The sequence below is a fragment of the Chiloscyllium punctatum genome, chromosome 4, assembly GCF_047496795.1.
Source record: "Chiloscyllium punctatum isolate Juve2018m chromosome 4, sChiPun1.3, whole genome shotgun sequence".
Lineage (NCBI taxonomy): Eukaryota > Metazoa > Chordata > Chondrichthyes > Orectolobiformes > Hemiscylliidae > Chiloscyllium > Chiloscyllium punctatum.
The window spans coordinates 54660132-54675978 of NC_092742.1; the positions used below are offsets into that span (position 1 = coordinate 54660132).

General features: G+C 39.3%; 1 protein-coding gene across 7 annotated transcripts in view; it reads left to right on the forward strand.

Annotated features, from left to right (window-relative positions):
* The window catches only part of samd4a (sterile alpha motif domain containing 4A), a 200485-nt gene that overhangs the window by 139176 nt on the left and 45462 nt on the right, over nucleotides 1-15847 (forward strand). For all 7 annotated transcript variants that reach the window (XM_072568755.1, XM_072568754.1, XM_072568753.1 and 4 more), the window contains one exon: nucleotides 11304-11390. In XM_072568755.1, the coding sequence (XP_072424856.1) occupies nucleotides 11304-11390 (87 nt within the window). The remainder of the gene's footprint in view (nucleotides 1-11303; nucleotides 11391-15847) is intronic.

A 15847-nucleotide genomic window follows, 5' to 3' on the forward strand; every position in this document is an offset into this window, starting at 1 on the left:
TTTGTTTAAAAAGTATATTCTCACCTTTTCATAGACTATATCAGGAACTTGCTGTCCTGGTAGCAACATGGATCAATTGTGAGTTTGGTGGATGGGGGGAGGTGTGGTTGGCTCATTCAGTTCTAGCTGAAGCCAATATACTCAAGTTTTGTCTTCTGCTCAATAACAGGTTTTATTTTTAATGATTTCAAACATTTTCTTGTAATGTGCATCTATTTCTAACTTAATTGTGCCCCCTGCCTTGTTCCTCAAGCTCTGCTCATAGCCATACCACCCGCCATGCTTTGTACACCCCTTCTTGCCCAGCCGATCCCTGACTCTGTTGTATTATTGGTGCTAATTTCAATCATTTAAGTTGATGAGAAAATGATCAGAGACCAGTGTCATGGACAAAGTGAAAATGGGGTGTGAATTTATGATTACCTTTTCTCTCAATTAAAAGACTGCAAAGTATTGTTTAATGTATTCTTTTCTGAAGTGTTTATTTCAGGTCACACAAGAGATTGGATGATAGGGTAGTTTTTTTCTGACCTTATTGTTGATGTTTTCAGGGATGTTTTTAGGAATTGTTGCAGGAGAAAAGATTCAAAATGCTATTTCTACCTCCAAGCATATCCTGTCATTCAACCGATGGACCAGGGTGCAAAACCAACTTTTAAAACTTATTGTTTAAGGACCGCATTCAGGGAGCTGATTGTAGGTACTAAAAGGGATAATGAGGACAGTGTTCTTCAATTTTGGAAGAGCTTTAATATTAAGAATGATATTGGCATCACTATGGAGGCGTGGAGTGATGTCAGTGAGGACTGCCTGCATGCAGTTTGGCAGAAGATACTCCCAGATTTATCTTCATGATTTTAAAGGTGTTGAACTATCAGAGGAGCTTCCAGCAATCAAAGAACATTATGTCAGTCTTGCAAAGCAAGTTGGATTTGAAGAAGTGGTGACTGATCTACAACAAATTGTTGCTGTGGGGGGAATTGAAGCTCCACATGAAGACTATCAAGTCCAGGATGCAGCATCATGAGAACTTCCCATTTCTATCCTGAGAGAAGTTGAGAAGCAGTTGCAACTCTTAGAAGATAATGACTACAATGCAGTACACAGCAGGATAGCAGTTCGTGGCATAAAGTCTGATCTGGCAGTGTATGAACAGCTGCTTCATGAAGGAAGAAAAATGGCAAAGCAGCAAAAACTAGATGCGTTTTTTTTAAGCCAACCCCTAATAAGCAGCCATCCACTTCCGGGCTAAATATTTTTGTCATAATGCTGCACCCAGAATGGCACCTGAGAGTAATGATGCTGATGATAACACTCAGCCCCCGTCTTAATACAGTACTAAAACTCAGCAAACTCAGAAACTGATTTAAAGTATCATGTTTATTGTATTATTTCGCTAAAATATGATTCTAAAATTTATTGACTGTGCTAACGTTTGTTAGGCTAACTACTTTTATTTAGATTTTTACTGATGTTTTTGCTCGGTTGCCTCAACTGTGTTTTTCCCATAGACCCGGTTATTTCTATTGCGTGATATTCTATAACACGAGTTCAAACGAGAATGCAACTACTGCGTTATAGTAGGAGAGACTATTATTGCTCCAATCAAGTGACCAAAACTGTAGGTCTTGTCTCCCCAATGCCTTGTACATTTGTAGCAAAATTTCCCTATTTTTGTACTTCATCCTGCTTGCAATAAAGGTCAACGTTCCATTTGCCTTCAGAATTACTTATGCTAACTGCCTGTGAGCTTTTTGTGTTTCATGTTCAAGGACTTCCAGATTCCATTTATGAACTTTAGTTGAGAATAGTAACCATTTTTAAATAAAAGAAGAAATGTGAAATCAGAGCTCTTTTGCAGGAAGAGTGCAGAAGCCACAAGACTAGAACATCAAACAAAGCAAAATGCAATATCTTGGGTAACTGCCTATAAATGAAATTTGAAGAAAGAGACAAACTATGCTTGATTATGAACTATGGATTCTGCATTCAATGCTAGATATCACAAAGATCTTAAGAATTAGATCGGCAGTCAACTCAGCATGTATGTCATCAATTTTGGACACCATGCCCTTTAATACAAGTCATTATGAAGATTTCAATTCTTCACCTAGTGTTTCGCCTGATATCCAGCTGACAGCAGTACATAGCCAACCTGAATTTCATTGCCTTCCCCAAATATGCGATATATCTGCACAACATCCTCAACTTTGATGTTCTGAATAATGAGATCCACCTTCATGTAACAGAAACACAGCAGAAACTGTATATTTGCCTATTTGTAGCATCTGGATCTAGCCCCTGTCATTTATAACTAGCCTGCACTGCATCGCCAGGATCATCAGCTGAATTGTAAAAGCTTTTAATGTCCTTATACATAAATTCAATTTCCCAGAAGTTTTCCAGTTTAGTTTTAGTTCTCTTAGAAATTGAAAGGTCAGTTTCACTTCCAGTTTGGTGGGGGTGGGGGGGGGGGGGGGTCTCAAAATAATACAAGCTTCTGAAACTTGGAATCCAATCACACTCCTGCTTTAGGGAAAAAGAAGATTTTAGTAAACGTTTCTTCACAGCAGTTTTGAAATACAGCAAGTTATTATTCTGAATATTTTTCAAAATAGCTTCACCTGTAATAGTGAAAGTTGAGTATTACACATTTATAATTTATAAAATAAGAGCTTAACCAGAGCAGAATCATGTAAATATAACAGAATGGATTAGCACCTTTCAAACATCACAGAATTATCATAACTCAGGCTACTTTCTGTCCTACACATTTTTTAAAAACTTTGGCAGCTTGTCAGCATCATTGTCCACTGGCAACATGGTCACTCTTCTTAAGGGCTGAGTGCTGGCAAATGGGACTAGATTAGGTTGGGAAACCTGGTCGGCATGGACAAGTTGGACTGAAGGGTCTATTTCCGTGCTGTTCACCTGTCAACTGACCATAATAAGTCATAGTCAAAGTTGGAAATCTCTCAACACTAGGTTATAGTCCAACAGGTTTATTGGGAAGCACTAGCTTTCGGAGCACAGCTCCTTTTATCAGGTAGTTGTGAAGTATAAGATCATAAGACACAATTTACAGCAAAAGATTACAGTGTCATAGTGATATATTGAACAAACCTGGATTTTTAAGTATGTCTTCTTTTAGAAGGCCGGTTTTGGTTCATTAATATGTAAATCCCGAAACTACTTAAGTCATTTTCTTGATAATTTAAGGTTTTATAACAAAAGGTGATATCTCAGCTCAAACAATGCGTTAAAGGTGTGAGGTGTGACACTGGACTGTGTCTGTATCCCAGTCTTGAGTCAGACCAGTTCTATTTTAAAAGTTGAATTTAGAAAATATGCCATGGATTGACTACCTGCAGATTGTGCATTTTTTGAGCAAAATAGGATGTATCTGCAAATACAAATTCAGCTCATAGACGTGTGTGTGTGTGTGTGTGTGTGTGTGTAAGCTTGGTAAATTGTGTGGGGTGGAGGGGGGTGGTGTATGATGGATATAAACCTGTGTGTGTATGAGAGAGGGTCTGTGTTAGTGTGAGTATGTCAGTGTATGTGAGTGTGTATAGTGTAGTTGGGTCACCTGTCTTGCGACATGAACCCAAGATCTCAGTTGAGGCCATCCTCATGCATGTACGCCCAGCCCCTATACTTTCACCCACCCACCCCTCTCAGGCTTTTACTCCATTACACCGACCCCCACACTTCAACTTTCACACATGCAAACGTACACTCTCACGTGCACCCACTCAATGCACATGCTTGCAATCTGTCTCTCATGCACTCACCTGCACAAGTCTATGGGGGAATATATAATTGCAGAATTATATTTGCAGATACATTCTATTTTGCTCGAAAAATGCACAATCTGCAGGCAGTCAATCCATGTGATATTTTCTAAATTCCACTTTGGGAATAGAACCAGTCTGACTCAAGATTGGAATACAGACAGATCTAACCTCACATCTTTAATGTATTTGCTGAGCTGAGATGTCACTTTTTGTTATAAACCTTAATTTATCTCGAAAGTGACTTAAAAGTAGTTCTGGGATTTACATGTTAATGAATCATCTTTTAGAATGCAGGTTTTGGAAGACTTAACAATCCAGGTTTGATCAATATATCATTATGACACTGTAATCTTTTGCTATAAATTGTCTTATGATCTTATACTCCACAACTACCTGATCAAGGAGCAGTGCTTTGAACGCTAGTGCTTTCAAATAATCATGTTGGACTATTGCTTGATGATGTGTGGTTTCTAACTTTGTCCATCCCAGTCCGACACCAGCTCCTCCACATCATAGTCAGTTGAGGAATGATTGGCTCCCCTCTTTGCCTCTTGGTTGATGACTGTGGTGTTTTTAAAAGAATTTGCTTCCTAGCTCAATGAGTATTTATGACTGACAAAGGGGTACACAGATCGGTTTTAATACAAGCCTTTAAAGAAAAAAGGAATAACGGGTATTAAGTTCAATCATGCTGTGTGGAGATAAGATTTTTTAAAAAACTTTTGAACTCTCGCTCTCCTGTATTCAAGAGTTCTGCACGAGGAAGTTGCAAAGAGAGAGATGGTTGATTAAATTTAGATCCAAAAAAAGGCCAATTTTACATTGACTTTGTGACTGACGACTTGGACAGTTTCAGACCAGAGTTTTCGATTTTGCATACTTGGCCAGCCAGAATATATGCAGGTACATCATTGCAGAATAGCTAGAGTGATGGACTAAGTCTTCGTTATCCACTTGATGTCTTTCTAGTCTGAGTGACCTGCAAAAAGTAGTTCTTTTCATTGCAATGGCTTATCCTTCTCTTCACATGATCTTCATTCTCAAGCTGGCCAGTCATCAAATACAGTTAGAGGAAACTCTTTATTTGGCTAATTGTTTGAACTGATATTACATGGCCATGGAGTTGCCTTCACAGTCTATTGTCCAAAATGATTGAATTTAGCCCTGCCTGCACCCAGCTGAATAAAATAATACATCTGTAAATGATTAGCTGATGGGTCATTTATTCTCTTAAGTTCATTTTTTTTCCCAGCTGGGTAAGTTCCAGACAGCCTGGCTTCTTTTTTGATGGACTTGTATTTTTCAGAGTGCGAGCTGTGGCATAGGTCATTTTAAACACTGGTCAGCTTTATCAAAATTATTCTACGGTATCAACCCCCACTTAAAAAAAACAAGGAATGTTTGATTTAACATACGTTTGTAACACTTACCCTCCCGGAAGGAAATGCTGCAAGCAGTTGAGGTGTCATCTTTGCGTGTAATGAGGTGGGCATTAGCAAAATAGTTGGGGAAATAGTGAGAGATTGGCAGTAATTAGATTCTCAACATTAAAAACAAGTCTTCCGAATCGCCAACTTTGGCTTTTGAAGGCTTTTTGCATATATTAATTTATCATTGGGGAAGTGATGGCCTATTACCACTAGACTATTAATCCAGAAAAAGTTTTGGGGATGGGTTAGAATCCCAATAAGGCAGATGGTGGAATTTGAACTCAATAAGAATTTTAAACGAAGAATTTAATAATGACTGTGAAACAATTGTCAGAAAAACCCATCTGATTTGTTAATGTCACTAATCTTACCTCGAACTGTAAGTATTTGCTAAAATGTTCTTACATGCATGGCTGCCTTTGAGATATGTGGAGGTGAGAGGACAAGTGAGCCTTACAGCCTCTTAATGTTTGTGACATGGCTCGTGCTGCATTAATTGGAATCCCTACGTCAAAGGTTCACGTTGAGGCTTTTTTTAGAATCCTTCATCCCGATATGTCCACACCACCCAAACCCATGCCCAATTACTCTACTTTTACCTCTAACCTACACGTCACTGAACACTATGGGCAATTTAGCATGGCCTATTCACCTGAACTGCACATCTTTGGACGGTGGGAGGAAACCCATGCAGACGCTGGGACAATTTGTAAACTCCAGGAATTGAACCGGGTCCCTGAGGTAGCAGTGCTAACCACTGAACCACTGTGCTGCCCCTCCCACTACCTCTTGCATTCTATGATAGTCCTTGTCAGAGTTCTGCACATCCCACTGTACTATGTTAAGCAGTCATGTGAGTCCTGCTCATGCTGACTGTTGCTATTACTAAGGATCTGTTCTATTCCCCTCTGGTTCATTGAAAGGATCCAGCCACAGCAGAGAGCATCATTTTGCTGCTGTGCCAGAGGTATTAGCAGAAAAATTGAAGAACAACAAACCTGTCAGCAAGTCCAAAACCAGCAGTAATGTCTAGTGGGTGCCTATTGGCCTCCACATGTAGAGGTTACAGCTAAACGTACCTTCAGGATGTGCAGGAAATGTCAGAGACTGGGAATCAGTCACCCTTGATGCCATTTCCTCCAGATGAGTGATAAACCGTGTCACTGCAGACTGTGGATGTCCCAGGGCACTGTTACAGATTAAGCCAGCTGCTGGAGTGGGACCTGAGAGAAGAAGCACTGAGTGGCCCCCTTATTCTGGTGGCTTTTAAGGTGGCAGCTGTGCTAAACCTTTATGTAATGGGCTGCATGCAAGGAGCCATTGGAGATCTGTTTGGGGTTTCCCAATCTTAGACCCACAAATGTATTCAAGCTTGTTACTCTACCAATTTGTGCCGCATCCTGCTGCTTCATCTTGTTTGCCTATGACATGTCAGTGCTGCAACCTTTATTAAGTTTTGTTAATATTGCTGGCATGCCCCAGTTGCAGATTCCTATAGACTCTATACACAGAACACCACAGCCTAACACAGCTGATTTCATCAACTGAAAAAGATTCCATTCCACCAATGTACAAGTGATCTGTGATCACAGGTACTGTAGCTTTGAAGTCCGTGCCAGATGTCTGTGTGCTTGAGGAATGTCACATTCCTGCATCATTTAAAGGGCTTAGATGCCTTACAAAGATGGTTACTAGGAGGCCAAGGCTATCCTCTGTGACATTGGCTGATATCTCCATTGTGCAATGCTTGACTGAGACCATGCATTGATACCCTGCTGCCAGTTCTCCCATCGGGGCCATCTTCAGATGTTTGGTCCACAATGATGTTCAGATGCTTGATTGTCAAAATGGAGGGAACCTTGCAATACAGTCCATGCTGAGTGTGTTGCACAGTCCTAGCATGCTGTGCTTTGCACAACTGGAGCAGACAACAAGGAAATCTGGTAATCTCTGATCTTTGAAGAGCTGGCTAAATAAAAGCAGTCTTCCATGGAGGAAGATCTCTTTTGAGAAAGAGGAACATCGCTTTCAGCCTGAGAGCACTGCAGCATCAGACTCTAAGCCAGACAGTGCTGATGGATTGATTGATTGTTTTGAAAAATAGCTCAAGAAACCTAATGCTAGGACTCTAAGATATTCGATATGAAACCTTCCAAAATTGACACATGTCTGAATTTGATCATAAATCAGCTCTAAATTACAATTCCTGCTTTCAGGAAACAAAAGAAATAGACACCGTTTTGGAATGCTTCTTTGCAGATTTAAACACTTTTTGTAAAGTGTTGGAGGTTTGCCCCTAGGAAGGCTTGTTTAGAAACTTGGCGCCTCATGTTTTTTTTTCCCCCCACTTAAATCACTTATGTTGTGGAATTAAGTTGTATTTCTACCAGCATCAATTTGTAATACATTGGGAATTTTAATGCCAAGAGATGTGGCTTTTAATAAGTTTTTGGCTGTGAAAAATGTGCAAAATAATTTGAGATTTTGAGATTGAATTTCACAGGTTGCTGGACAGGTAGCTTTTCTGTTCTTCTGTTCTAACATGCCAGTTTCTGTTACTAAGTTGTTCTAGGCTGTTGGCAAATTTCCACTAGTGAAGGCCATAACTCCTCAACTGTTGTTTCCATAATACATGGGTTTAGTAGTTCTGTTGCTGGCACTTTGATAATTGATTATCTTGAGGGTGATAGCGGGTGATGATCTATCTTGGCTTTTGAGCGATGTCTGGGTTATTCTCCAGCATTTGCTTCTTAGTTGGTTCCAAATCTAAATTGCTGTGTTCAATTAGATTGGGATTAAGAATCTGACTTTTTAATTCTTCACTGGGCAAATCCACACTGATTTCCCTTTTTTTTTCTGTAGTTTTCACAGGTACTGTTTTTATGATCTTGTATATTATGTTCTCTCCTTCCATTAAGTTAGGGTGGGATTCCCCCATTACCATCTGTCCCATGTCTTCTGAGACACTACTGCATCCTAATGGCTGTCTGCCTTCACTACATTCTCTAGTGACACTTTTAAATGAAGCATCACCCTGATTTTCTGCTTGCTGTTTTGGGAACTTTCCTTGACCTATTTAAACCTTTGAAGAAGGCTTTTGCTAGTCTTGCCTCTGCATTCTCTTTGTCTTCTGTTTTGAATTCCATTTCTTTATTTTCCACTGCATCTATCTCCGTCTCTTTAAATTCCATTGACTATCTTTTAGACTCCTTCTTTCATCTTTACTGGACCAGTTGCCTTCTGAGAGATTTTTTGGGATTCCTTCAGCTCCCTGTAATAATGCAAAATTTTTTTTGTTCTTGAACTTTTCCATACTCCATGACTGCACTGGGCATTCTGCAGACTGTATTTTGTGCTTCCTGTCAGATCATTGTAATAAGTTGCCCCTGCTACGTTGCTAAGTTTAGTGTCTGATCTCAGCTGTCACTACAGTGGTGGTTAATCTTTAACTGTGGGAACTGTCAAGCATTTGTAAAATATCGTACTTGCAAATATCTTGATATTTGTTCTGATGTCAGGTGACATCGCTAATCTTTTGCTACAGGTAGTGTTCAAAAGCAGCTGCTACCCAGTTATCTCTTTTTCTTTCCCCCTCGTGTCTGGGATACAAAAGAAGACATTTTCATTTTGTGTAGGAAAAAAAAGTTTTTTTTAGTACCAGCTACATTGGAACAGATTTACAGCTTTCATGGCTGCAGACACTGTTGTAACTGCAGTGCTCCACTGGTTTTCTTTTGCCAGACTGCTGTTACATGCCCAGGTTTTCCTTACTGAAAAGATATTGGGCATGTCCCTGCTGATTTGCTAACCAGGTTTCTTCTTTCAAAAATTAGATTTTTATCTGTTTTTCCTCCTTTTTCTCTCAAGTCAATTTCTGCTTCAGCTATGTTCACCCTGTCTCTCCCTAGCATGTATGAATTATTCAATCCAAGTTTGTTTTTACTTAAAGGCTTTTGTGTTAATTCATAGTCACCTGCTATGAGGCCTTTAATGATTCAGCCAACCATGAAAACAGAGCGGGTACTTTATCCCCAGGTTCAAAAGTTTGGAATTTAGCTGTCTTATTCTTTTGATTTTTCATTGACTTTTGGGAAAACTTTAAGATGTACCCAAGTTACTGACATGTTTATGGCAGTCTTTTGTGAAACTTGGACACCAAGTCTAAAAGAGAAATTTCCAACTTAGCTATATGTGTAGGTTTTTGTTATTATCCCTTCTATATATATTTATACATTGTGTGTATACAAGCATACCAGGTAAGCATCCTCTATTATAAATTGCTAACATTTGGTAAAGTAAAACAAATCCAGTTGCTTCACACATGTTAGGTAAAGGTTGACACAGCCAAATAGAGAGATTAGGCCTAGTGATCAAAAGCTTGGTGCTGATGCTTTGAATGCTCTGGCTATGGAGGGAATGCAACAAAAGTTAATTAGGCTGATTCTTCAGATGGCAGGACTGAAAAATGCAGAGACACTAGATTAGTTAGGACTATATTCACTGGAGTTTAGAAGAATGAGAGGGAATCTCAGAAACCAATCAATTCTCAGTGAACTAGGCAGGGTAAATGCGAAAAGGATGTTCCTGATGTCTGACTGAGCTTAGAATAAGGGGTCAAAGACTAAGGATATGGGGTAGGCCATTTAAAACTGAAGTGAGGGGCAATTTCATCACCATAGAGTAATGGGCTTGTGGAATTCTCTGCTGCAGAGATTGGTTGAGGCCAAAACAATCAATCTTTTTAAGAAGAAGTTAGATATCGTTCTGAGGGCTGAAGGAATCCAAAGGTATGAGGAGAAAGTGCTTGAAGGGCTAAAAGGCCTAGTCAATCTCCTACTTTCTATGTTTCTGTTCTGTAGAAAGCATCTTAAAGAACGCGAGACACACCAGGTGCTTGACAGAACAAAGTCCAAACCTTATACCCTAGGCAACTGAAGGAATAGTCACCAACTTTGAAACCATAGAAAATGGGAAAACTCTACAAATTTTTAATTTTGGATTAGCAAAATTCACATGTTTATGTTCACAATAGCAATCTGTCATTCAGTGTGACGTTTAATCATTTTGCACTTTTTAAACAGTCACTGATTGCAATTTGAAGTGATCATATTTGTGCACATGTTGCAGCAATAATGCGTCATATTTATCTGTGCAGTTCTATTTCTCCCAATGTTCTACAGTAGTCGTCCATTTCTCCCCCTCCCCCTGCCCCTGCCCCTGTGCAGGCTTGTGTAATTAGAGGATTTTCTTCATTTTAATTGCAAAACAGTTTAAAATTTTATATTCATGTTTTCAAAATCTCCATCAAAACAGTGAAGGAATGATATTCCACTTTTATCATCGTTAACCTGCCATGCCATGAATATAAATTGGCTGTTAATACCACTTCACGTTGCAGTTGAACAGGATAGACTAAAATAGATGGGATTTATTTTCAAATATCCTGTGGAAAGGCAGCAACTTCAAGAAATTCAACGCATTTTAATGGTGAAGCAAATGGCCATTTCAAAGTAAAGAGATGGAGTTTTGAAAGCCGCTTTAAGTCTGTATAAGAAACCCTTTGAAGATTTACCAAAATAAACTTTTCCTCCACTGTTCTCCAACTATACAGACATCCAAATAATTAAATCAACATTGGCCCTTTTTGCATTCACTTTTTGGGTACAGTTAGTCAGTACCTTCCTTGCAATAAAGTTATTTGAGGGCATTTTTATTATTGTCTGTTATCTGCTTGCTCCTTTCCATGGTATTGGTGGTCATTTTAAATATCCTATCCCTAACCCATCATCATGTCAGATTTATGTCTTTTTGATTTGGTTCCGAAGCTATAACCTTGACCAGGACTGACATTGACCTCTTGATTTTTATTTGTAACCATTGAGATTAGTCCCACAAAGAAAAGATATTCCAATGTAGTCCACTATTTGTATCCCATGAAACAATTTTAATGCAGCATCTAAGTTTAAATATAAAAGTAATATTTTACTAGATGTGGGCAATGTCATTTATATGATCAAATGTTTCAAATTGCCATGATGAAATAGATATTTGAGGCCTTTGTTTGTTCTTGCTGCAGCATGTTACCAAAGGTGCAAGACACAAAATTGTCCTCAGCATACAAAAGCTGAAGGAGAGACAGAATGTGCTCAGATCATTGGAAAAGGTAAGAAATGTGCAGATATGTTCTTCTATGTATTTATCTTGGCCATTTATCTTGGCAATCACCTCCAGTGCTGAAACATTCGACATTCTAGTCTTTGTACTGGCAATGCTTCCATCTAATGTAGACAAATTTTCTGTTGTATGCATCCCAAATCGTACTTTATTGGGTTCAAGATTGTCTAAGACTAACTGCTACTTTGCTCAAATAATTTAGTTTTCTTAAATTTTTTTTATTTATTCATGGCATGTGGGCATCTTTGGCTAGGCCTGCATTTATTACCCATCCCAACTGCCCCAGAGTACTGATAAGAGTCAATCAAATTGCTGTGGGTTTGAAGTAACATGTAGGCCAGACCCAGTAAGGACAGCAGTTTCCTTCCCTAAAGGATATTCCTGAGCCAGGCTGTTTTTTTTCTAACAGTGAGCAACAGCTTCGAGGTCATTATCAGACCCTTAATTCCAGACTTGTCAAAGGTGTATGCCTTTTGATTTAGTTCCAAAACTACAGCATTGGCCAATAATGACATCGACCATTTGATATTTATTTGTAACCATTAAAAGATTGCTCCTACTAAGATGCAATATTTCAACTTAGTTCATATTTTGTATCAAATTATGGAACATTTTTCCACTGCACAATCCCAGAACATTATCTGGATCTCTGGATTAATAGTCTAGCAATAATGTCCCTGGGCCATCAGGAATGTTTTCCATTATATATACTTTCATTAGATGTACATATTTTCAACTATTAAACTAAGTTTAAAATTTGTCAGAACAGTTTAATAGTGGTAATTTCTGTAAATGCTATTAATAGATGTTGGTAAGCAGTTCTTGTTCAAATCATCAATGTCTATCACACCACAGGCTGAACTCTTCTCATTAACTTGCTTTTTGTATGTATTGTTACCACCAGACTCCAGACAAAGTTCCTCAAATAATTGTGATTTTTTTTTTAAATGTGCACTGTCCAGAGTTAAATCTCACCTCTTTGATATCTGCAAGTGTGACACTCCAGAGTTCCTCTCCAGACAGTCACTGGATTTAGGATCACTTTGTCATTTTGGGTCCATTAACTTTTCTTTAAAAAAAGTTGGAATTTTAATGGTTTGATTGTATACTTGGGTGATACAATCCAGTATTACAAGAATTTCTCCTAAACTGATTCCAGTAGTCCCCATTTGCTGGCTTGGCTAGTATTTATTTCCCTTGAGATGGTGGTGGACAGCGCCTTAAACTGCGATAATCATTCGTATTAGGCACATCCACAATGCTGTTAGGAAGGGACAGCTGGACTTTTGATCCCATGACATTGAAGGAACAGCTGTATATTTGCAATTTGCAAATCCCTTGCAACTTGCCTACTGGTGCAACAGGTCCATGGCAGATGCCATTTCCCTCGCCCTACACTCATCCCTGGAACACCTGAATAATAAGAATACCTATGTCAGGTTTCTACTTATTGACTACAGCTCTACCTTCAACATTATAATCCAAACTGTAAGACTTCGGTCTCTACTCTGCACTCTGCATCTGGATCCTTAATTTCCTTACCCGCAGACTGCAATCTGTGAAAATAGGTCACAGCACCTCCCCAAGAATCATCAATGCTGATGCCCCACAAGGGTGTTTACTCAGCCCCTTACTGTATTTCCTGTATACTCATGATTGTGGCCAAATTCATTAAACTCCACCTACAAATTTGCTGACTACACCACTGTTGCAGGCCAGGTGTCAAACAATCGTGAGACAGAATAAAGGAGAGAGTGAGTGAGTTCTTGGTGGTGTGGCATAAAGATAACCATCTCTCCCTTAAAGTCAGGAAAACTAAAGAGCTGATCATCAACTTCAGGAAGCAAGGAGGTCGGCACGCCCTTACCTGCATCCACTGAGCTGAAGTGAAAATAGTCAAGAGCATCAAGTTCTTTGGAGTGACAATCACCAATAATCTGTACCGGACCATCCATCTTGATGTGAAGTCAAGAAGGCACAGCAATGCCTCCTCTTCCTCAGGAGGCTAAGGGAATTCGGCATGTCTATAAGGACTCAATGACTTTTGTTGATACACCATAGAAAACATTCTATGTGGATGCATTGCAGCTCGGTACGGCTCCTGCTCTGCCCAAGACTGTGTTATTAAAAAGAACTACAGAGAGCTGTGAACACAGGCCAGTCCATCACAGAAGCTAGCCTTCCATCCATCGACTCAATCTACACTTTCCGCTGTCTCGGAAAGGAGCTAACATCATCAAAGACCCCTCCCACTCCAGTTATAATCCCTTTCAAACTCTTCCAACAGGCAGAAAATACAAAAGCTTAAACACACGTACCAAAAGGTTCAAGGACAGCTTCCCCGCTGTTATTAGACTTCTGAATGGACCTCTCACATTTCAAATCTAATGTTGATCTTGCTTTTTGCACCTTCTTTGCTGTCCTAACTCTGTATTCCTCACTCTGTTCAATCATCCTATGATCTTTGTATGGTACGATCTGTCTGTACTACACGCAAAACAAAATTTTTCACTGTACCAAGGTATGTGTGACAGTAACAAATCAAATCACATTTTCACGACAGGATGGTGAGTGGTTTGGAGGGGAGTTTTTAAGGTGAAGGTGTTTGCATGTATCTGCTATCCTTGTCCTTCTAAATAGTGGATCATTTTGTTTAGAAAGTGCTGTCTATGGAACCTTGGTGAACTTCTGCAGTGCACCTTGTAGATTGTACACACTGCTGTCACTGTACATTTGAAGTGGAGGCACTTCCAATGTACAGTGTGCTGCCAAAAAAGTGGGTTTCATTGTCTTGGAGATTTTCAAGCATCTGAATTGTTGGAGCTGTACTTATCAAGGTATTTGTGTTGTACTCCATCACAATCCTCATGTTACTTCTAGATGGTGGGCATGTTTGGGGAATTGCTTATTACAGGTTTCTGAACCCCAACTTGCCTTCACATCTGCTGTATTTGTATGACCAATCCAGTTCAGTTTCTGGACAATGTCAAGGGGTATGGTTAGATTCTTCCTTGGTGTATAAGGTCATTGCCTGGCAAGTGTGGAATATAAATGTCATTTCCCATTTATCAATCCTGGTCTAAATCTTGCTGCATTTGGACATGGATAGCGTCAATATCTGAGGAGTCGCAGATGGTGCTAAACATTGTGTAATCATCACCAAACACTCCCACGTCTGACTTTTATGATAGAGGAAGGTCTTTGATGAAGCAGATGAAGACGGTCAAGCCTAGGACACTACCCTGAGGAACTCCTGCAGGGACATCCTGGAACTGAGATGACTGACTTCCAACAACCACAACTATCTCTTGATAGCACTATTGATGACTTCCTTCCATGACTTTGCTGTGGTTTGACTGTAAACTGATGGAGTGGTTATTGGTAGGATTGTATACCTCCTGTTTATTGTGGACAAGACAGACCCAGACAATTTTCCACATTGTCAGGTAGATGCAAGTGTTGTAACTATGCTGCAGCAGGTTGTCTAGGCACATGGCAAGTTCTGGAGCAGGACTTCAGTGTTATTTGAGATCATAGGTGTGCTAAACATTAATAATGAGATATTATTAGAAAGGTTAGCTGTGCTTCAATTTGTACAGATCAGGATCAGATTGGAGGTATCTGAATCCACTGAGGGAATGAAGAACTTAGCTTTGGTTGTAATCTTCGTTCTCCTTGTGTGGAGATGGTGTCAGATGACTGGAGAATTATAAAGTTGCATCCTTGATCAATAAAGGGTGCAAAATGACACAACAATTACTGGAGAATCAGTTTACTCTGGTGGTAGAAATGTGTTTTTTTACCATCAGGTTTTTTTTAAATCTGTGGAAGTTATGATGAACCTGAATAAAGCACTAATTTGGCCTCTGCTGAGTACAGTTCCTTGTACGATTTTTAGCAAAAACGTGAAGGCACTGAATAGGATGCAGGAAAGATTTAGAAAATCATTCTCGGGCTAAGTAACTCCAATTATATCAAGAGATTGGAGAAGCTGGGCCTGAGTGATTTCCTTTCGACAACAGAAGGTTTGAAAAAAGGTGATCAAGAGAATTTAGACAATAGATGGGAAAACCTTCCCGTTGGCTCAAAGGTCCCAAATCTCCAAAGGTGGCCTGAAGAAAAACAGTTTTGTGCAATGAGAATTGTAATCCACTGCTTGAGGTTATGATAAAGACAGATTCAATCAAAGCCTTCAAAGGAATATTAAATAATTATCTAGGAAAAGAATTTAAAGGGCATTGTGGGAATATAGGGCGACGTGAGTTTCAGAGAGCCAGCACAGTTACAAAAGGCGAATGATTTCCTCCTGTTGCAACCCTTCTATGATTGAGACCTGGACAATGGTAGATTAATCCATTTAAAGCTGGCATGTTAAAGGCTAATCACTTTTCACTATTATCTCACAAAAATTTAGTTGTTAGAGACTTCTAAAAGCTCACTTCCACA